The sequence below is a fragment of the Spinacia oleracea genome, chromosome 1 (genome assembly GCF_020520425.1).
Source record: "Spinacia oleracea cultivar Varoflay chromosome 1, BTI_SOV_V1, whole genome shotgun sequence".
Classification (NCBI taxonomy): domain Eukaryota; kingdom Viridiplantae; phylum Streptophyta; class Magnoliopsida; order Caryophyllales; family Amaranthaceae; genus Spinacia; species Spinacia oleracea.
The window spans coordinates 97,674,759-97,698,260 of record NC_079487.1 but is presented as its reverse complement, the minus strand read 5'-3'; the positions used below and the strand labels follow the sequence as shown (position 1 = coordinate 97,698,260).

The 23,502-nt window shown below is 35.6% G+C and overlaps 2 protein-coding genes across 2 annotated transcripts; both read right to left on the bottom strand.

The window, feature by feature from the left end:
- Positions 1 to 1,554: 1,554 nt before the first annotated feature.
- On the bottom strand, positions 1,555 to 8,511 carry LOC110798834 (protein-tyrosine-phosphatase MKP1). Its single transcript, XM_022004035.2, has 4 exons — positions 8,345 to 8,511; positions 5,463 to 8,058; positions 1,971 to 2,120; positions 1,555 to 1,753 (listed from the first exon to the last, which is right to left on the bottom strand). The coding sequence occupies exons 2-3, from the start codon at positions 7,881 to 7,883 to the stop codon at positions 2,064 to 2,066; spliced, it is 2,478 nt and encodes an 825-aa protein (XP_021859727.2). The 5' UTR covers positions 7,884 to 8,058; positions 8,345 to 8,511; the 3' UTR covers positions 1,555 to 1,753; positions 1,971 to 2,063.
- Positions 8,512 to 10,863: 2,352 nt separating this feature from the next.
- LOC110798825 (beta-hexosaminidase 1) lies at positions 10,864 to 23,035 on the bottom strand. The gene is made up of 15 exons (XM_022004025.2): positions 22,586 to 23,035; positions 22,415 to 22,498; positions 22,272 to 22,307; positions 21,520 to 21,631; positions 21,238 to 21,308; positions 20,976 to 21,106; positions 19,829 to 19,845; positions 19,320 to 19,368; positions 18,682 to 18,782; positions 18,277 to 18,336; positions 16,358 to 16,391; positions 13,340 to 13,438; positions 12,676 to 12,735; positions 12,342 to 12,592; positions 10,864 to 11,335 (listed from the first exon to the last, which is right to left on the bottom strand). Exons 1-15 carry the CDS (start codon positions 23,018 to 23,020, stop codon positions 11,160 to 11,162), a joined length of 1,716 nt encoding a protein of 571 aa, XP_021859717.2. The 5' UTR covers positions 23,021 to 23,035; the 3' UTR covers positions 10,864 to 11,159.
- Positions 23,036 to 23,502: the final 467 nt, after the last annotated feature.

Here is a 23,502-nt window from a genome sequence, read left to right as displayed (position 1 = left end):
ATGACATTAAACAAGACCGGTTGAATGAGTAAGAATTTACTTAGTCATAATTTTTTTTAACATATTACATATAGTATTTATTGTCACAACACCTCAAGCAGTCAATGACGTGGCAGCAACAGGAAAGACTCGTGATCCTTTATAGTTTTAAGAGTACAACGAACAAGAAATAAAATGTGTGTGCATATCATTTGATCTCATAATTTCAAGGTCATAAGATTAAATCTCATTAGAAGATCTTTGGAGATGAGGATTGCCTTATCATTCTCCTCACTTTCAATAAATATGACCTATAACGCTGGTTAAAAAATACCTGCAAGAGGTATCAGAAAACTGTGAAGTAAAAAGAACCGTCAACAAATGAGTATGACATAACGTGTCTTTATACATTATACAACCAATATGTCTCACTGTAATTCATTCACCTACACATTTGGAAGGTGTGAAGACTTTCTTTCACCATTTTGTTTAGGTTCAATATCATTTCATTTAGGGGAAAGCAAACAAAGCACCGGATTATATAGCATTGCTAGATCATTGGGAGATAGATCCCATCAGGCAACACATTTTCTTTTACGAAGTTAGGTAATGTTGTTGAGAGAAAACGCGCTTAACTATCTCGTTTATCTTTGTTTTTTGTTTTTATTTTTTAAATCATTCACGTGCATACTCATGATAATTCTCTTACTCGTCATGTAATGGGCTCGTCTCTGCGTCTATCCGTGATGTATTGTAAAAACATAACACTCATTAAATGACAAAAGTAGCAAGGATGGTAGTAGGAAAAGACAAAAACAAAATAGTACCGTTTCAGTACTATTTAAGTACCATGTCGTTAAAAAGAGTATCATTTCGTTAAAAAAAAGTACCATTTCGTTAAAAAAGAGTACCATTCCGTTAAAAAACATACCATTTCTTCAAAAACATAGTACCATTATTAAAAAAAAAGTACAATTTCTCTAAAAAAAAATATACCATTTCTTTGAAAGAAAATACCATTGTAAGTCAGAGGTTAATGTACAATCTCATTTTCCCCCTAAATTTATATCTCTCTTCTCTTATGATCCCCGCTACCCATTATATCAATATTTTTCTCTTCCATATTCTCATACTACTTGCTTACACCTACTTTTTCTCACAACAAATAATTTAAAAGACATTAATTTCCTCTGTTCTTAATAGCCTTTGGCCTGGTCTGAACGGCTAGGTCGATAGCTAATATTTTTACACCACAATACAACATACAAACGCATTAAATAAAAATTTCTTGCAATATTATATACGTAGTATCTTGGTGTAAGCACCCGGTTCACCCTTAGGACTAATCTGAATTCAGGGCGTAGTATCTTGCAAGGCAGAACCTAAATTTATTTGTTAAGTTAGTACCTAGTGTTTCCCATCGTTTTCCAATATTTTTCGATTGCCATCTAAAAAAGTAACGTAAACTAGGCAAAGAATCTTCAAGATGCTTATTTTCTCGCCCAAATAACTAACTTTTGCTTCAATAAATTAGCATAAAATAAAAAGGCATAAAATGAAGGGGAAATTTGGGCATAAATAAATAACTATTGCATTTAGCAGGTCTAGAATGACCTTCCTAAAGTAGTAATTCTGAATATACAAGGTGCTTCTACTACTAGTACTAAAACTACTACATCAGTATCTGCAGAAATTCTTTATAACAGTTTTGAGGGCGTTGAATGACTGTAGTCTGTACATCCAGGTTAGCAGACCCTGTAAACATCACTGCAGCCTGCAAAATATAGGCGAAACCAACCACTGTCATCAACACATTGAAATAATGAAACATCGGTAAAACAGAGCATGAACAATATCAGTACTAAACAATTCAACAGCATCCAGAACCCCTGTTTCACACAAAGGCTTCTCATTCACAACCATCAAAAGTTGTCACCGACACTGAAATTACAAGTAATATTCAGAAATTTAACACAAAGAATGTTCATTACCTCGAAAGCTTTGTGAGGCAGTATTTCTCCAAATAAAAATCTGCCTAACAAAGATAAAACGGATCAGAAGAATCTTTCCTAATTAGCGTACTGCTACAATGTACTCAATCCTTCAAGGAATTCTGTTGGTTCTTCTCCTTCTCTGATAATCTGAAATACATAATCATCATAAATTACTAGGACTAACAAAAATAGTTAAATAACCACCAACATTGCATACTTAAAAGACCAAAATAATTTATCCCTCCCCAGCCATAATTTTGCTTTCCTCCTTGATTTTTTTCCACTGGAGTATCTGGCACTTCCGCAAAAAATACTCCATTCACCGTTCACTGCATTCCTCTTAATTTGAATTTCTAGAAAAGTAAAATAAATATGTTTTTTGCAAATACAGTAAACAGTGAGCTGAGCTACAAATGGTGAATAACATAGCATAGCCCTTAGTTTTAAAAAGTTCGGCTTGAGGCGTAGGTCCTAGGTCCTGGCGCCTAGCCATGACAGGCTCAGGCAAGCTACAAAAGGCACGTGCCTTATGCGCCTTTTCCCAGGCTCAAGGGGCAGAGGCTTATGCGCCTTATGGTATGATGCTCCAATTGCTAAGAAGTAATAAATTTTTTTAAAAAAAAGGGCCAAAACCACGTGACTTTAATGACTCCCTAGCATTTATAATTTACTACATTGAAAAGAGGAGAAAGAAAACCCCAAATTTATCCATTTTTTCCCTTTCTCTTTCAGAAACGGGTCATGTAGACTCATTTTTCTATTTTAAAATACTCCCTCTGTTTTTTTAAAAACTTTTTAAGTACCCACTTTCCAAAAGAGGTGTTTTTATGTTCTATCCACTTCTATTTTTATTCTATTTTTTTGGCAATCATTTTTTACCATCTTACCCTTTTTCATCATTTCTCACTTACTTTTCCTACACCTACTCACCCTCTTCGAAACAAGAGTAAAAATGGGTACAACAACAAAAAAAAAAACGACGAGGGAATAACTATTTTATGTAAGGTGTGACGCTCTAGTATTAAGGAGACAGGCTTCAGGATACATGCAAAGATCTAAATGATAGAAGTCTACTATGGGACCTGACAGTTACTCCTGAACCTTTTCACATGAAGGGCATGCTTGGATTGGGTGTAATGGATTATGGGGCAATAAAAGTCAAACCACCTTAATAAAAGGACAATGAAAGTGAATTGAGGTGGTTGCAAGGAGGGTGGTGTGGTGGTATTGTGATGAGAAGTTATGGTAGTGGTGGTGTTGTGAGGAGAAGGGAGGAAGGGGGGAGTTATTACCCCCGAATGAGGGCAATAATCACCCTAGTTGGATGGTGGGTAACTATTCCCCCCCATAATGAGGGTATTTGTTCCCTCTTTCCTATTATTTTCTTCTTGCCAACACTAGCTTATTATCTTTGCCACTACTTCATCCTCTCATCATCACCTTCAATTACCTTATTTCAGACTTAATTCACTTGAAAGGAAAAGAATATCTACAGCTAAACAAAAGTAGCTCCATGCAAAGTCCATATTTCATGTTGTATGATGATGATCGGCTTCTTCTAATACATCAGTGGTTTTTATAACAACTTACAGCGAAGCCCAGTTAACAAACTATAGGCAGACCCAGCTCCAAAAACCTCAAAAATTATAAGCCCTATAGATACATGATTTAAAACAGATATTGTGTGGTTATCAAGGATTGAGTTTGAGACTTTGAGTAAGTTTTGACCTAAGTCTTCAAATATTTGATGCCCTGCTCTATGTTCTTTATTATGTACTTGGTTTCTTCTTCCTTCTCACTGTCTCACACCTCCCTCCTCTCCTTCTGGAAGGATGTCATGTACTTAAAGACCCGAGAGACAGTTGTGTGAAATTGAAGCTGAAAATATGACAACTATGTCTATCTCACAGTAGCAAGCGGGTACTTTTTTTTCTGAACCAAAATTCATAATTGACGTAAGATATCCTCCCTCCGTTTCATTGGTTAAGAATTGGATTTCTAAAAATGGACATTTCAAATTAATGGTTATGTTTTATTCCAGATATATGGCTGACCATATTTAATGCATTCACACTCGACTTACAACATTCCACTCAATGACTCAACCTATTTTTATATTCTCTTCACTCATAACTTTCCACATAACCTATTTTTATTCTTCTTTTTTTGCAACACTCCACTCAACCTAATTTATTATTATTTTTTTCTTACAACATTCCACTTTTCCCATTACTTTCCAATCATTTTTCTTGGTTGGTGTGAAAGCTCAAGTGTAACCATTGTAACGAAACGGAGGGAGTATAAGAGAAAAACACTTGTCATTAGCCCATTAATTGGTTGCTAAGGGCAGCTAAAAAGCATCAGGGTCGAAATATGCAATTCAAAACAATATCTAAAAGTGTGGATGCTACCAAAGATAGTGGTGATGACACACAGTGGAAGGATTTCCAGTACTTAAATAGAGATATGGTTATGTGAAATTGAAGGCTGAGAAATGTGACAGCTATGTGTATCTCAAGGTAGCAAGGCAGTAGCTTGTTTTTTCTTATTTTTTCTGAACTAAGATTCATAATTGAAATAAATTATACTTCAAAAAGAAAAGGCAATTTCCCTTATTTGGTTATAAGGGCAGTAAAAGGGCACCAGGGGAGAAATATTGCATTCAAAACAAGTTCAAAAATAAGTAGTGATGCCACACAGAAAGGAAGATTTTCATAAAATGGCAGAGGCAAACAGAGCAGTTGCGCATTTTTGTTCTGATGAGTAGTGTCTAAAGTTCTAAACAGACACCTACCGATCCAAATATGACAACGGGTACCATTGATCCTCGGGAGGGACAGGTGCATCCCCATTTATTAGAAAAGTTAACTAAACTTGAATACGTTTTTAAAAATAAAGTTTCCTTTAAATTTGAACTCTTAAAATTAGCAAAAAGATGCAAAACTAAAGGTAAAATGTGACTTAACTTAAGAGTTAGCCTACATAGTTTTCATTTGCATCCCTATTCATGAAATACTAAACCACTACGGTAAACATCTCAATCAGAAAAGAACAATAAGAAGTAAAAAAAAGCAAGATATTGAATTGGTCTATACATTTTAAACAAATGAAAGAAGTATAGACCAATTCAATATCTTGCTTGAGGTTAGATCCTATTTCCGAAATTCAGCAGATATTCTATTTCAAAGACAAAAAGTTCGAAGCAGCTGAGACTCTTTGGGAGACTAGGCAATTGCAAAGTCATAATCTAGATCCAACTTTTCCAACCTTTAAGTCTAACTGCAAACCAAAGTGAAATGCGAGGAAAGCACGATATATCAAATTTCAGAGTACCAGCTTATTTATTTCTATTGTCTAGGGACTCTAGACACTAATCTAGGTAACTATTTGAATATGCAACTACTTTGTATAAGATATTTTTATAGACCATGAATCTATAAGGAATTGCATAGTCAAGAACAGAAAGTATGAAAAGCAAGTGAAGCATACCTTAATGTTGGTGCTTTCAGGAAGACCCATGCGAGATAGAACATCAGAACCAGCTTGCTCCAAGTCAGCTAAATCTACATCACCTACCTTCCTATATGCATGTAATTGATTTTGACCAAATTTGAAAGAATTGCCAACCCAAAGATAGATATTTGAATCTTTGATGGGGGATGCAACTCTCGCTGGATCCACGACGATGAATGCTGAACCAGAATCAAGCTTACATGCTCCTGAAACCGATACCTTCTCCAGATCCGGTAAGCGGTAAACCAAAGGTCGCTCGAGATCACACTTAGTGGAAACTACAGCCACAACTCCCGCATTTATACTCGAGGTAGATTTCCCTCTTGGTATAGAAAATTCCTTTTCACAAGGACTACTTTTGCTCTCTAGCTTATCAGAATCAAGATCCTTTTCAAGAGAAGCATTCTTGCAAGCTGCAATCATTCCTCCCCTATCCAGCTCAAACGATATGCAGGTATTATCATTTACGTGATCATCTTGTTTGCCGGCAAAGAACTCTTGCGGAGATCCTTGCATCCTTCCGTCGCCAGCCACATTTGGCAAAGTCAGGCACCTGGATAAGCTACCCCTACGCTCTGCAAGTGACAGAGGTGACCTTCTGGAAGGTAAGTTAGTGGATCTTAGAGGATTTGAACCAAAGTTAACCTCAATGTAGCCTGGATGGTTAGATATATTTGTAGAAGTTTTAGACGAGAGAAGAGACATGTTAGAAAAAGCTGAGGGTAGTGACAAGGGTGACTCTATAGGAGACTCCGAGGAATACTTCGAGTTATTACTTGAATCAGAAGTGAAGGAATCTGGAGAAAGATAAGGTGATGACAGAGAAGAAGGTGATGAGGACGTTGAGGGCACCGATGTAACATCAGATATACGTGAGTTATTCGAAATAATACTTTCTCCATGACTATGCTTAGAATCAGAGTGAAGTCTATTTAGAACCAATTTAGGAGCTAAGACAAACTCCTTCATATGACCGGAGGCAAACTTGCATCTCAACACACTCCAACTATTCTCCCGTGCAGGCAGATGTGTTTCATGTTCGATCTCTGATGATGCAACAGCTGGGACAAAACCCCCTTTGATTGCCTTCTGAAAGATCTCAAAATCCACATTATAAGAGTCAACTTTCCTCTCACCAGGCTGAATTTTAGCGTCCCCATAGTTTACACCACTAGCACATTTGTCCATCACGAAATCAGAAAAGATATTCCAAAAAAGGGTTGGCTCTTCACCTTCCTTAATTACAAGGACAGGTACTTGTACCTTTTCATACCGCACAATCTGAGTCACAGCACCTCTCGCCTCCCTCTCCATTATAACTTCACAATTCTTTCCCAGCCAAACATAAATTGCAGAAGACACCTGTACAATAAATGCGCCTCTGGAATCAAGGGATGAAGGAGACAAATCATTTAACATTTTCGGGACAAGATGTAAAGGGTCATATGGAGAATGAGGTGAAATCCTGTATACTCTTAATAATGAACTTGGACTGAGAGGAACGGCATGAACTCTCTTTTGGCATTGCAGCAGTTGGCAAGCAAAACCCATGTTTGGATCAGCAATACCCCTAGCTTCTTTCACATACTGAAATGCATCATCGAAGCTCTGCCCCTCCCTCCACATAAGATATGCAATTACTAGTGATGTAGACCGAGATACACCTTGACAACAATGAACAAAAACCTTTCCTTTCTGCTCCCTAACATCTTCAAAATAGTCAAATACATCATAAAGTATGCTAGTAATATCCTCTGAAGGACTATCCTGAAGCCACAACGTTCTATAAACAAAGTCAGCTTTGAAATACTCAGGGCAAACAAAACCCACACAATTGAGCACATGGGTAATCCCATTCTTTTTCAGTATATTCCTATCCCTAGCAACAGCGTCACCTCCAAGATAAATGTGTTCCGCCACCTTAGAACATTCTTTGTCAAAGAATGCAATCTTATCTTTCTTAACAAACCCTCCATTCCTCTCTGAATTTGTCTGAATAGCAGACATATCAAGCTTCAACCTTTCCGCACCCTTGTTCACATCCCTACCACTGGGTGTGGGTGGTCCAGGCCACTCTCCTATATCATCTGAGCCAGCCTTTGGCCATTCATCCAAGCTCCTTCGAGCAATAGAGAGGGGCTGTAGTGGGGGCAAACATGATCTAGCTTTACAATTCTGTTGGGAACGAGGAGTTAATGGAGCAGGAAACCTCCGTGCTTGGATACCATTAATCCCAGAGTTCCCATTCGGATCTACACTATCAATATCATCACTATCAGGGTTATGGGCAGCGGTTCTAGATGCCGACCATGAAGCCGACCTCCAAAACTTTTTCTGGGCATTGTTGCAAACTTGATACTGGCCCCATGAACTAGTTTCATCTTCTTTACCCACCATGCCCACTTCCCTCCACAATTTAATTTACTCAATATTCAGAACTTCCCAATTTTCCTACACTTCTTCTGAACTTAAACAACCAATTAACTTTTTTTTTAAAAAAAACTAACAAAATCAAACCCAAATCAGCTCAAACAAGTTGTACATACCTTTATGAACCTAAATCCAAGCTAACCTGCAAGAACTTATTCATTTCAGTGAACACAAAACACAAATTGAAATCCTCATCTTACAAACTGAGGAAACAAACATACAAAACAAAACAAACCCACAGAAATTAAACACTAAAAGATCAAATCTATGAACAAAATCCCAAAATAAAATGACAAGAAATTAAAACCAATCACGGGTTTGTGCTAGGGTTTCTCCGAAACAAATCAATCAAAAAAAGGAAAACGAAAAAGGAGAATGAGTTTGAGTTTGAGTTTGAGTTTGAGCATAGTGTAAGATTTGGAACTTACAGTGAAAAATAAGGGGAACATCCATGGGAAAAGGGAGAGAGTAGAGAGAGTGATAGTGGGGTTAACTTGGTTCACGAGGGAAGAGGGAGAGAGAGAAGAAGAACAGCGAAAGAAAGAGGAGAGAGTACAAGTCCTTTTCTAGAGGGAAGTTGTGTATTAAAAACTTCAATTTTGTACACAATTTTCTTTGAAATCATGCTTCATGGAGTTTTACACTATTTACTCACTCACACTTTTCTTCAAACGGTCAGTCATACGAAGGGTCCCAATGTTTTTTATGAGGCTATGTTAGTCAGTTTAGTTGGTAATGTTAAAAGATGGTACTCCATCCGTTTCTGTTTAAGTGTTCACTTTAAAAAAATCACAGTAATTAACGAAAATAAAAAGTGTGTAAGAAAAAAAATGATTGTAATTGTGTTTTTTGGAAATGATAAAGTAGATAATTGTTTATTGATAAATACAAAATAAAAAGGAATTTGAGGATGGAAAAGTGGGAAAAATATAGAATGTGTAGGAAAAAACAATCATGATTTATGGAAAAGTGTGAAAAGTGTATGGAAAATTGGAAAAAGTGTAGTCAAAAAATGGAAAGTGGACACTCATAAGGGAACACTATTTTTGGAAAGTGGACACTTAAATAAGAACACAGGAAGTGTTAAAAAAGGAATGTAATCTTCTTTACATTGTTCTTTAAGTAGTTTGTGTGACTCTCTTTCCACCGAAAACAAAAAAAAAATTATGAACAAATACTTCATAATTTATGGAATTTCTCTATGTCTTACGGAGATATCGGGTATGCTAGAAATTGTGGAATAAGAAATATCTTTGTGTTGTTTCGGACCATGCTTGGAGTTGGCAATATGCCGATATCCATTTATCGACATGGTCTACGTGTTCACCAAGTTGTGATTTTTTTTTGTCCTTGGACAAATTTCAGAATTGTGTTGTATTTTCCAACAAATTTAGGGCTTAGGCACGACCTACGGACCTAGACACACAAGGAAACTTGACATACTTCTGTCATGTCGTCTAATGTTTTGAGTTTTCCAGTCGGACATCGTATTTAGCAATGATATATGTAGCTTTATGTTGGAATTTTTGTCCTTAGTACAATTCTCTTTAAACTAAATAAGAAAAATGTTTTTTTTTTCAGATCGAAAAAATTTAAAATCAAGTTTTATTGAATTCTCATATCTATATCTTAATAGGCTGGGCTAGGAACTGAAAAATGGCATTAGGTTGTTCCTTATGTCAAGCCCTCGTGCTTGGAGATGGCTAGATCAATTTTTTGACATGGCCCATGTGTCCATCGAGTCGTGAATTGTTATTTAGTCGATAAGACCAAATTCAAGATTGTATCGTGCTTTTCCAAGGAATTGTGTCTTACACCGTGACCTATACATGCAAAGAAACTTGATGTGCTTGTGTTGTGTCTTCTTGTGCCTTAAGATTCCAGATGCAATTTATATAACTAGGACTATGTATGGCTTGATAATTTCCCTCAAAGTCTTATGACTTTGGCGGAACTTGATTTGGTTTAATAAAATGCCTGCCTAACGTTCCCTTCAAAAAAAAAAAACTAGGATATAGAGACTTTATATCAAAATTTCTAAAAATAGTTAAGAAATTTAATTATGAATTATCAGTTGAGCAAGTCACAGTTAAATGACAAAATGATTCAGCACAAATGCACAATACCAATTCCGACCGGCTAATAGGGAATTGGTCAATTGGACTTGTAACATGGGCTTTGGTCGTGCTGTATGTGTTTTCCAAGAGTTTCTAAGCTTGGGATAATCAAACCCAAAGAACGGCAACTTTTGTGTAAGACCGCCTTACCGGAAAGACCACTTTAATTGTTAACTAATTGGTTCTATAGGTTAACTAATTAGTTCTAGTTCTCAACTAATTATTTTCATTGTTTAACTAATTTGTTTCAGTGCTTAACTAATTACTTCAAGTCTTTAACTAATTGATTTCATTGCTTAACTTATATGACATCAATGTGGTCTTTTGTGTAAGACCGCCTTATATAAAAGTTTGTACCCAAAGAAAATGTGTATTGCACTTGTATGAAAATCAAAACTATCCCAAAAAAACAGAGCATTAGGGATTCTCATTTCTCTATGGTTATGGAGGGGTAATCAGTTAATTTTTTGTTGAACTTTAACTTATACAGTTATACTTACTGAAAATAATTCTAGTAACCGAAATTAAGTTTAGCTGACCTTGTAGCTAAACTTAGCTTATATTTAATATTTTGCATAACTTTTACTTATTTTTCTAAACAATTTATTCGTACTTAATTCACTTTTACTGTGCTTTTTTGCTTTTTTTTGGAAGGACATTTTTACTGAACTTACTTTTACTTAGTACGGAGTATTTTGTTCAAAAAAAAAAAAACTTGCTGAAAGATATGTTTTAAAAAAAACCCTCTGATCATCCAAGTTAGCAGAAAACAATCATTCACAGACCAACATAAATTGCAAGTTGAACCATAACACGGTCTACATTATACGTAGTAAAAAGTTGCATTAAACATTTATACATTAGATAAAAGATGATTTACATAGTCACGACCCATTTTCATACACATGACAAACCAAACCAGTTTGAACTCAAACAGCCCCAAATTCACCCATAAATAACATTAAGGTGTAAAAATATACATATCACAAATTGTTTCTGACAGAAATACAACTCACAATATAAACAAGAGGGCGATAATATTCCCATATGCCTCTGAGGCATATACTTTTCCTCGTAGCTCACATCGCATCTGATACATAAATAACTGCATCAGCACTGCAACACATCATTGCTCGTAACACGATCCTGGGCCAATAGGAGGACGTCGAGCATCGTAGTTAGTAACTGGAGCAGCTTGAACCCCGCGCATATTCAGGAGGCATCTGAAGTAATGCAACCGGGGCAATGCTGTTTTGTTTATATTTCCTTCTGACGTAGCTTCTCCCCTGCTCCATAAGCGTTCTAAATGGCAAAAAGGTCGGTTGGTAATCAGGAAGAGAAATAACAAAAGAATATGCACACATATACACTTTGTATACTGCACCAGGTGTGGCAGAATCTATGAAATGTAGAGTTTAATACAGTAGACGAGCAATTTAACAAAGAGATTGTTTTTCTAAATACATTATGGATTTATGGCAGCCATGGCAATGAAACAGAGTAGAATCCTATAGGCCATTACCTTTAAAAGAACAGAAGAAACAAATCAAAGTTGAAACGTTTGATTGAGTTTATCACTCCACGATAACTATAGAGAAGCCAAAAGAGATGAGACTAGGAACACCAAGTGGGTATAATATGCAATTTAGCATGATCCTCAATCAAGCAGGCATAGAAGTAAATATTTAGAAAGGCTTGTAGGTAGGACCATGGGAGGACCTGAGATCAAACCATGATTTAGATTATCAAGAAACAAGTTACACAAATAACTTAGCCTAAAATCTAACGCTTAACTAATAAAACCAAGATTACATATTCGATATTTTCATTTGTTTTTGGAACTAGTTAAGAATGTTTCAAACCCTAAATCTCCATACTGGCCTCCCAATACGTGACGGTGAATGAAACCAGGCTAAATATACCAGTCAGGGTCTCAGAAGGGTATCAAATTATCAATTAGCACACAACTTCAATTTCATTGTTTCCAGGATACTAGCCGTAACCCGTAAGTTGAACCTATGAGGCTATGACCTTCAGATCACAAAGGAAGGTTACAACTATCTAGTTCACCTCTAAAAGTAGCAGTGGGCTGTGGCACATAGTGTGATGCCACACCAAATTAATCCTTGGCGTAAATGCTACAATCCCAACTAAGTTAAAAGTCTATGCCTACCATACTTTCCCAAAAAAATCCCAGGGAAGGGAATTCCAAACTGGCTAGTATGATTTACGCATTGCAAATTTCTTTTCCTTCCCCCCCGCACCCCCCCCACCCCCCCCAAAAAAAAGATGCTACTAATGTGTATACCTGCAGCAGCAGCAGCTCGTGGCCATATTGTTTGCTGAATATCTGAAGTATCTGCTGTTTCGCCCCACATGCAAACTTCTCCTCCAAGGATCAACTTTTTCTGAGTGACGTCAGTAATTCCCTCTAAGGGATCTGCCTCGTAGACAGGTTGCCAAGGGACATCTAGATGATCAAGGTACCAAACATCCTGATTGCTGAATATACATCTAAAACCTTTAGCCACAGCTTTGGGACAGATTCCAGAGACCAACCTACCACCAATATGCACTTGTTATATCATTATATTCCAACACGGATCTTACAAGACGGCATGAAACTAAGATGAACAACTTACCAATTATGCACAACTGTTCTTGGATTCAGCTTTGAGGGGAATGATCTGAATGTTTCTTCCCTAAAATGAAATATTAACTGATCCAAATCAGGCATTTCAATACAAAGCAAGGAGTGGCACATGGAATCTCATCACATGGCTCTAAAACCTAAGCTTTGGAAACATATAAACGAAACAGAATATGCCGGCAATTGGCAAGTCGTCTTGTTCTTCACTACAAAGATGAACATACATGTTTATTAACTGATGCTAACTATCTCATGGCACTTCCCTTCCGCCCATTTTCTTTGTGCCTTTTGACACATGATGGTGTAAAGAGACCAAACTTGGTCTATGACCATTAATTGTGATCACTAATGAAAGTATAAGTTATAAAGACATACATTCTGCGAGCATTTTTAGGATGAATCTAGTGAAAAGTTTTACATAACGGATGCAATAACAGTAAGCGAATTTTGGCCTCCACAATCAAAATACAAATACAAGGGACAAAGATAAATATTTTTCTTTCTTTTACTTCCAATGGATTAAGCTGCAACCAAAGTAGAGGTAGCCAGGTAGGTTGTGTCTCGTGAATAGGGCAGCTAGTGCTTTGTTTGGCACCCAAGGACAAACTTTATGTGGTAGGATATACAAATTTTACAAAGAGGGATGCGCCACATACCAGTTGACAGGTGTCCGATTGTTCAAAATAGCTATTTCCTGAGCTCTAAGTACGAAATATTGGTAGGCGTCTTTTTGAGTCATGTTATTGTCATGTAACCTGCATTAAAATATATATATATAAAAAGTTAAACCAAAGCCACGGTAGTAAATATGTCACATAAATATATGTCTAGTGCGAGAGAGAGAGTGCAATTAGGGAAGGTGAGAGAAAGAGATAAATGGGGGGTTGGGGGGGGGGGGGGGGGGGTTCATATAAAGAATGAAATATTGATCAAGACTAAATCGATATATGTTCCTAGAATTTCATACCCCGAGCTCACAAGTACTACAGCCTACTGGTGTAAGTGTTTCCATAGCATTTTCTTTATGTTGCTTAGTATCTGGCAGTGCAAAGATTTTCAAAAATATTTCTAGTACATTCTCCAAGATTTTACCAGAACACCCTTTATACTCCAATGGTTGTATGACTGTATTGTATACTTCAAATTCTTTCTTCACAACTTATACTACCTCCGTTTTCTTTTTGTTCGATCTACTCACTTTACTTTATTCCACTTTGGCATGCCCCCTTTACCATCTTACCCCTCTTACCCCACAATATTACATCTTTCCACTCACTATCTCTTGCGTTTTAACACTCTCTCCTACTTTATCTTACACTATCTCCTACTTATCCTATTTATATATTTTAAAAATCAATCATAACAAATTTTTATTTCATGGAATGTGACAATTTTATCACTCACTCCAAAACAGTATATGTAATAACTGTTTCCAAACAACGTAATCTTAAAAGAAATACACAATAAAACATTACCAACACCACCACTGCCAACAACAATATACCTAATAAAATTGGTTCCTTTTCTTTCAAGAGTTTTTACAACTTTCTTGAGTGAAATTTCTTTGGGGGTTCACTAACTAATTATATTTGGAAGACAAAAGTTCCTCCTAAAGCTCTTTTTCTTTCCCCTGAGTAACCATCAAAGAGAAGATGAAAACTCCAATTGATCATTGTTGGCCCTCATTTATCGTTTATATGACAATAAAGATGAAGAATCATGGGTCAGACCTACGAGTATACAGGCATAGTTGCAGATTTTCGCTTTGTAGGGTTTAATGTATGGAAGGAGAAGAAGGTGCTTTCGCGAAATGCTATTATGGCAATCTTGGGATGTGATGTGTATGGTTGGAGTGGAATGGTAGTATTTTTAAGGGATATGCTGTCCCCGTGAGATGTGAGATATTCTCGGATAAAGTAACTTTATTAGCTTCTTTATGGGCTAAGGTGGTGTTAGATTTCCTAAATTACTACATTGGCCACACACAAAGGAAATGGGCTAACTTGTAGTTCTGATTTTCGGTCTCTTTGCGAGGACACCTTGTCCCCTTGATGCACTTATAATTCCGAGTGTGTAGTTTTAATAATATTTTTCTTCTTATAAAAGAATAGAGAGATGAATGGTGGAGATATTACAAACAAGAAGAGGCAAGGGTCAATTGAAGGAGGTAATGATCAATGGGTACAAATATCATTTATATCAAGGAAGGATCATCTCATATGAGGGAAGATATCTCTTGATTATCCCGTGATTTAGGAGTCAGTGGAAGAAAATATCAAGCAAAATAAATGTCTAAATAATATCGTTTTCAAATCAAATAAGATTATTCCACAATCACCGAAGAAGATGTATAATAAAGTAGTATAAATAGAGCCTATTAAATTTTGTTGTAATTCATTAACATTCAACGTCTATTACTGTAATCCTCTGAACACTTTTGCATCTAGCACACTCAAATACTCTCATTTGTTATTGACAGACTCTCTCTGCTAACCCTTGGTTATTCCTCAATTGTCTTTACTCTTTGCTTATTCTTCTTTCGATTCATTTTAGTGACATTCATCCAATTTGTTCTTATTGTTTATTAATTCAATCTTCATTCTCTTAATTTCTTTAACTTGATTCTTACTTTCTCCATACTCCCTCCGTATTTTTTTAGGAGTCACACTTCCATTTTTAGTGACTTTTCTAACCCACCTTCTAATTATTTAATACCACTACAATAAACTTCCTCTCTACTTTGATTAAAATACTTTTCCCATCATCGTTTTTCTATTTGTTTATTACTCCCTCTCCCACTTGCTTTATTATTTTTATTAGACTCAACTTTCCTTCTTTAATACGTGTGTCAGTCAACACGTGACTCCTAATAAAATACAAAGGGAGTATTTTTTTTAGTTGCAACGTTTTAACTTCAAGCTTTCCAATCATAAGTTCTGCTATTTTGAAAATATACATTGAGATGAATCTAAAAAGATCCACATGGCTATGTTTTTCTTTAGTATAGATCACCAAGGATAGTCAAGGTATAAGAATAGTGCAAAAGTCAAAACTTGCATCTGAAAATAAACATAGGAAGTCTAATTCAATAAGAATACCCTCAAACCAACAAATTTGATCCTTGATTTGCCCAAATCTTTTTGGCGCCCATTGTACTACAAATTTCTCTAAACACTCTTATCATAATAAAAAACCATCACAATGTATGGAAACCAAAGATGACTTGGACAAAAAGAATCCAGTGAAATTTTGATGGTAGAGCTTCAAGAATCTAAAGCTCAAGTTCCTCTATTGAGTCAAGTACGGTTCTACATTCTCTTGATATTTTTTGATTTTGTAGATAAAGTGTCATGAATCTTAGCCAATATAAATCAAAATTTTACGGAACTTGAGCGTGAACTTGCAATCCGTTGCAGAATATCGAGCAACAAGGTACTCTTATTCGTTGTATGACTAGCACAGTAGTATCACCATGATCTAAAACCCAAGACCAACCTAATTTGTATATAGTTAAAAACCATCTTGGTGTCTTTCTAATGTATATTCTTTCCTTTTATCCAGAAAGTTAAGAGAAATTAAAAGTGAAGCAACCAATATGATGTCAAAGATTTACACCGCGTAACAGGAAATCATGACAAAAGGGAAAATAAAAGTGCTAAAACGGAAGGTTATACCATTGCTTTATGTGTGCCGTAGAATTCCAACAATCTGTCAAAAGATAAAAGCACAGTAATTGTTTGAACATAATATGAAATATAAATAACTAATGGATAAAGATTTCAAAGTACACCATTCATTTATGCAATTTACGACTGTGAAATGCCGAGAACATTTTGTTTATTTACTTCGTTATGTAAAAAAAACTAGGTTGTTATGGGAAGCCAGGAAAGGAAACCCATCTTAAACATGATAGTAAAAAATGAATTTGATGCTGAAGTCTTCTTTTCTATTGATATTTTTTCAACTAGTGTTTTAAGATTGGCATAGGAGTTCTTATTGTACATATCACAAGAGGGTAAGAAACTCAATTTGTAATTACTTGAATTAATTTTGTAAATAGCACAGCCAGGATAGGCACTTGATATTAGAGTATTAGACTAATGACTTGTTCAAGATCCATGAATCATCTTGGAAGCTAAGTTTAGTAAACCCCGCCCTCAATGTCGTAGAATTCATTCACTAAGGCTTTTGGGTTGTTTCTGCTCAAACTTACCCAAGAGGAGTCAGAAATCATCATTCTCCGCTCATCTAAGTAGTTTCACCTAGACATTAAGTATTCATGTTTAAGGGTCTCATTGGCTTAGTTAGAAGCTATGGAATTGAATCTTAAGAACAATAAGAAGACGTGGACACCTAGAAACCAACAACAAAGGATAGATGAGAATAAACTAATCTACTCTCCCCTTTCACTCTTTGATCTTCGCCTCTCCGGCAACTTTCTATTTTCAGTTTATGTTTTTAGTATTTTTCAACATTAATTTTTTATTTCACTAATTCTGAAAATTATTTTACAAAAAACTTTTAACTATTTTCTAGAATGATATAAATGTATTTAAGCAAAAAATAAAAGGAGGAAAGAAAAAAAAAATTGTGGTTGAAGAAGTTTGTGGACCGACTCCCTATGGTAGTCTTCTTTTGGAGGACTACCTTAGAACTTTCACACCTAGAATAAATATTTCTACCATACTGAAAGAAGCTAATCTCTTGATGCTATGTTGAAACTTGTTATCATCAGCAATGAAATCCTTTGAATGAGAATCTACCCCAATAAAGATTAAAGATTTCATAAGCAATGAGACCCTTAAAATGACAATCTACACCCCCTCCCCCCCCCCCCCCCCCCCAACAAATAAAAGCAACAAACCACCTTTTAAATTCACATTTTGAAAGCAACTGCCTTTTTATATATTATTTTTTGTTTTTTTTTTGGTTTAGATTTTAGAATCACCTTACAAAATAAATTTCTCGAATTTCTTTCATATCTTAAATTAACACACAACTTCCACACAAATAAAAGCTGACAACGTGTGAGATTTGTTTTTTTCTAGTTCTACGGCTCTTAATTTCTTGATGCAAGAAATGAAAGCATAACATTCTTTTTTACTGTAGTTTTGGTTTTAACTAATTACTGGTTTGCTTCTTAATTAAATGTTGTTGTAAAATTACAATTTTGAAGTGAAACACAAACAAATAATTGGTCCGAACCCATGGCAGGATGGTGTTAACTAACGAAAAATATTATATAAGGTAGTTTTAGACCCAAGTAAGAAAATACAAGAGAGATTAGCAACAGCATCCATGAAGTGATATAAAATTATATCAAGAAGACCTGACAAATTTTAAAACCTAGGCCAGGGACAAAAGACAAGACATGATGCAGAGACGAGCATAGTTCAGATTTAGTGCTCCAGTGACAAAAAGTTTACAAAAGTACAAAAGCATCTTCCCTCCCGATTTAATTTTCAACAGAGAAAACAGAAGAAACGGGACTACTTTTATCTCCGGATTACTTTACTTGATCAGTCGGGGATTCTTTTTTTTTTTGGCATAATGTATAGTAAGCTGCTACAAAAGTAAAATTGTCTCAGTATACCTGTATTAACCTCGTCTCCTCCTAAGTGGAATAGCTCAAATGGGAAGATTTTGCTCATATCTGCATATTATACAGAGTAATTGTACATTTAACGGATTGCAATAAACAAGAGAATCAATGGATTATTGTAATAAAGTCATTTTCTTTTGTAAAGAAAGTACAAAAAAACATTGAGATATTTATTTATAACCTTCTTCAGAAGTCGGTTTTATTAACTACTGCTAAGTCTGCTACTGTATATCATAACATCTGTAACGACTATAAACATAGTTTAGCAATGAATTTTACTAAAATAGAATCAGTAGAATATCAACACAGAAGGAAGTGAATTTAATGAGGTTTATGGGTATAGATTTGACCAGTTTACTTTTCATAAAGGTTAACTCTGTGAATCGAAGATCTAACCTGTCAAAATACCAGAAACCACATCAAAAGTAAAATTTTTGGAGACATCAAGTGGCTCTTTACAAGAAGAAGAAGGCCAGAGATCAGGATATCCAACACCCCTGCATAAAGATATAAGTCCTATGAGATTGAGATTGGAATTACCTTCATCAGTACTGAAAATAATAAGAATACAATCCCCACAAACACATAACATGAACAAACACTGACTTTATAAATAATACACAGTGAGGATAAAATGAATAACATCCATAAGTGCTAATTATATCAGTTTATTACAGATTTTACAACCAAAACATAAAGAGACTGCTTCAAGAGAACCAGATATCGAGCTGCAGAAGTAGTTTTGACTTTTGAGTAAATACAGAAGATACTACATAATATTACTTGTCACTTTAGGTAACTATGATCATGAAAAAATTTAAGGGCCATTTTTTCAAAATTGACATATGTAGAATACAGACAGAAGCTAGGAGCTAATTTTCACAAGATCGGTAGGTTTCAAACAATGTTATTGTAAATAATAGTTTGGATACTTTAACAGAAAGAGGGTTTTCCCTTTCAGATAGCTTCATTCTACAGTAGTTCAAACTTTTAAAGTAAACAAAAATAAAGGGCCACATAAGGAAATTACATACCACGATTCAGCATGACCAGGAACATCTATCTCTGGCATGACATGGATGCCTGGCACAAGTTCAGGTAACATAAGGCTAAACCATTCAAAGCAACAAAAATATGCATACATACAGGCATAAACACAAAAGGTATGATAAGAAGACAAACACACCAAGCACACAGGGAATCTCTTTCTCTCTCTTTCGGAAGGAGCGGGGGGAGGGTGGGGGTTAAGGAGTGGTATGCTTTAAGGTGTAGTGCAATTATCGAGAGAAATTGGAGGGAGAAAAGAATCAAGCAAAAGGAAAGGCATCTCACTGTTTATTACGACTAGTCATGTCACAGGATAGCCTAATCTAAACCAAGCCAATGTCCAAAAAGATCATCTACAAACAGGAGTTGAAAAATGTTTAAATCTTGGATCTAGTTATATGGTTTAGCACCAAATTAAACATTTCTAAAGAGACACATAAAAGGGAAGTGATAATTGAACAAAAAGAGAAGAAACATAGTAAAAGATAAAGCATACCTCGCTCCTTTGCAAAGCTTCATGTGAGCCATCACATAGACATGAAAAGGACAAGAAAATAGTTAGTTTATATGAAAGCAATAGATTAAGCTTTTGCAAAGTCCCTAAACAAGAGAAGGGAAGAATAAATCTACTACGGAAAAATATTCAGTTCTAATTTTAAAAAAAAAGGTAGAAGCTAAATACCTAATAGTGTATGATACTTATTACTACCGTACTGCATATTACTTGAAAATTTTGGAAGGAGCATAACTCCAGATATTTAATACATATAATAGGAGAGGGAGAGGTGCCATAGACTCGTAGTGTATATTTGCAGATCATATTCTTTTAGTGGATGAGTCTAGATTCTAGAACACATTCTAAATATAAGTTACTTTGAACTATGCAGAAAACTTTGGAGACTGACAGAAACTTTGAGGTTTAAGGCGCAGTTGAAGTGGGACAGAAGTGAGACAGAATATGGGGTGCTGATTGGCACGGAGGACACTGGTCAAGGCATTGTAAAACTAAAAGAATGAAGTTGCTAAAAGAATTTATTGGGGTAAATGTTCAAAAAAGAATGGAGACATCAAACAAGATGTTCCAGCACATTTTCAAGTGTCAACTCAAATGGAGTGTAAGCATCTGGAATTACAGTGTGATCACAATGTGTCTCTAAACGTGTTTGTTTATAGATTGTATTTCCCCCAAAAAATTATGGTATTCCTTTTGGGTAGCTTTACAATACTTGTCCGAATGCTGGGTTTCTAAGTTAGATCATGTTCAGGAAACTAATGTGGACATGTGGTTGTATTGTGATAGATGTGAGGTGATACAAGAAGTAGAATCCACATATAAGATTACGCAGTAGGGTTAAAATGAATTCCAATGCAATATCGTTATATGGTTATATTTGTTACATCGTTTACCACTATATATTACTACATAAGTCTTTTTCAGTTTTTTGTGAATAAATTCCAACTCAATATGAACAATATTTTAGGATGGCTATACTTAAAAACATTTGACAAACACTTTATGAGTTAGGAACCTAAATTTCCTCTACACTGCAGAAAGCAAAAAAAATTGGAGACAAGCAAGAAAGGCCGTTGACTATTTGAACTTAACAAGTTACAATGAGAAAGAGATGAAGATGAGAACTTACTTGACAATTTCATAAGCATCCTCAATTGTGTATCGCTCCCACCTTGAGTATGAACCCTTCCACAAATTTGGATACGAGGGAGTTTCAAGAGGAAAAGACTCCTCGTCCACAATATGCCAATGAAGAACATTCTACTGAATAAAATTTCAAACATTAAGAGCAAAAGAAGCTAATTAGGCAGCCAGATAAGAGAACGGTAAATCTAATACACCAAAAATTAAGCACATATCAAGAAAGAAAAGTTGGCAAAAAGCAAACATACAAGTTTAGCATATGACATGGATTCAATAATATGCTTAATAACATCAACAGGTAGATAATGCCGAGAAGTATCTGCAAGAAAGCAACAAATGTAAGAGAGAGACGGCATCAGACTATAAATTCAACCAAACCAATTATGTTCTTTCCTTTTCCTGTTTGGATTAGCGGTGGCCTTGTGGGTCAAAGGACATTACACATCAACATATACACTGGGATTGTGAACTGGATCTAAGATCCAAAATCTAATGGATTCCTCTAAGGGGGGGGAAAATAGATGGCTTACCGATAAGAAGTCCGCGGTATGCGAACCTTGGTTCGTCTTGAATATACCAAGGAGCCTTAAATACTTTTACAGTTTTTGATCCATAATCAAATGTGCATAACTGGCTGAAAGTCTGCATGATAAATTGAAAAGATTCAGGGATTGAAAAGTACAAAGAGAATGAAAGAGATGTTAAAAAAACAATATGACACTGAAAAGGACTACAATGAAATGTAATCAATTGCAAAAGGCAAAAAGAAGGAACTTCCCTGGACGAACCTCCAATCTTCCATATAGAACCAAATCAGTAAAGGTAGTTCCTAAACTTGATCTACTTTAGTGAAACTTAAGGAGTAAAAAACGACAGTGCTAAATTTCCTGAATGCGTATTCTTATATATTCTTATTGATACAGTAATGCAGCAAACTGTAATGTGTACTGCTGAGACAACTACAAGAGTAGAAATAAGACATGGCAATCTAAAACAATTCACACTCGAAGCGAGATTCTTAACCAACATAAACAAATAAGTTTGACATTCCACTGATATTTTACAGTCATGACATAACAACTTCACAAGCTCACATCACGCTAACTAAAGAAGTGAAGGCGGCCTAATTGTGAACACTCAAAAGTAATGTCATGGCCTAACAAAAATGCTGTTTCGAACATTATATTCACAAGCTCACATGCTGCGGCTAAAGAAGTGAATGAGGCCTAATCATACACACATAAAAGTAATGGCATAGCCACAATGTAGTGAGATTTCATACCTCTAATGCTCGCAATGCACCATATACAGTATTGGCCTACAAAGAAAGCAAGAAAAAACAATCAACCCTCTTACTTTTACCTCAAATGTCATCAATGTCAGCGAAAATCCTCAACCGTTGAACAGAAACAAAAGAAAAATTACCTCAATTGTGGCGAATCCAACAATGGAGTTATCATCTCTCCTAGAAATTCTCAAATTGTAGCTCTCATCCACCCCAAGTTGAAGCTAACAAACATCAAAATTCAATCATAAAAATATAATTTCAAACAATAATAAAAACAAAAACCTAGAAAATGAGGGAAACGTAAAAACCTCTTCATTAGGAAAATGGACATTGATCTGAAGAACGCTGATGTCGAAAACCGGCCCTCGGAAGGAGAGAAATCCGGCGGGAACCTTCTTGGCGTGAGTGAAGATGAGGCGTTTGTAGCGGAGGAAGGAAGAGGAGATGATAGGAGAATAACCGGAGAAGGAGAGAGAAAGGTCAGGATCGACGGTGAGAGTTTCATCGCCGGAAGTGGAGTTGGCCGGCAATGGCCAAATGTAGGTGAGAGAGTCTTTGTTGACTGAAGAAGATGATGAGAGAGAGAGGAGTGTGGTGGTTGTTGTAATGAGGAGAAAGAAAATGACGGCAGTGGTTGGCGGAAGCATCGTTAATGTCAGAGATAGTTTTCTGCTCCGGTAATGTGTTTTGAACTTCCGATAATGGTTGGTGTGAGACTGAGAGTACGACGAGTCTATTATCATCAGTGTATCAGTCAATTAAGTAAAAGTATGGGTGTAAATATTTATTTATCTTATTCCGTTTAAAATAGACTCAACTAACAACAACAGATTGATTTTTCTTTGATTAGAGTCTAAGGTCAATTTGTCATCAACTACATGATTTATCTGTAATTAACATTACAAAAGGTTTTCGCGCACAAGGTGTACAATAAATTTATCGGATTTTTCATGAAATGCCCCTGAGGTTTGTGTTAATGCACCAAATACCCTTAAACTTTCCAAAATGCACCAAATACCCCCGAGATTTAGTATAAATAAACAAAATGCCCACAAGGCTAACGGACGTTAAGTCCCCGTTAGCGTATGTTTACATTTTTGCCCTTAATAAACTGTTTTCTTTATTTATCCTAACATTAACCCTTAATTATATTAATTAACCCTTAATTACATTAATTAACCTTTAATTATATTAATTAACCTTAATTACATTAACTAATCCTTAA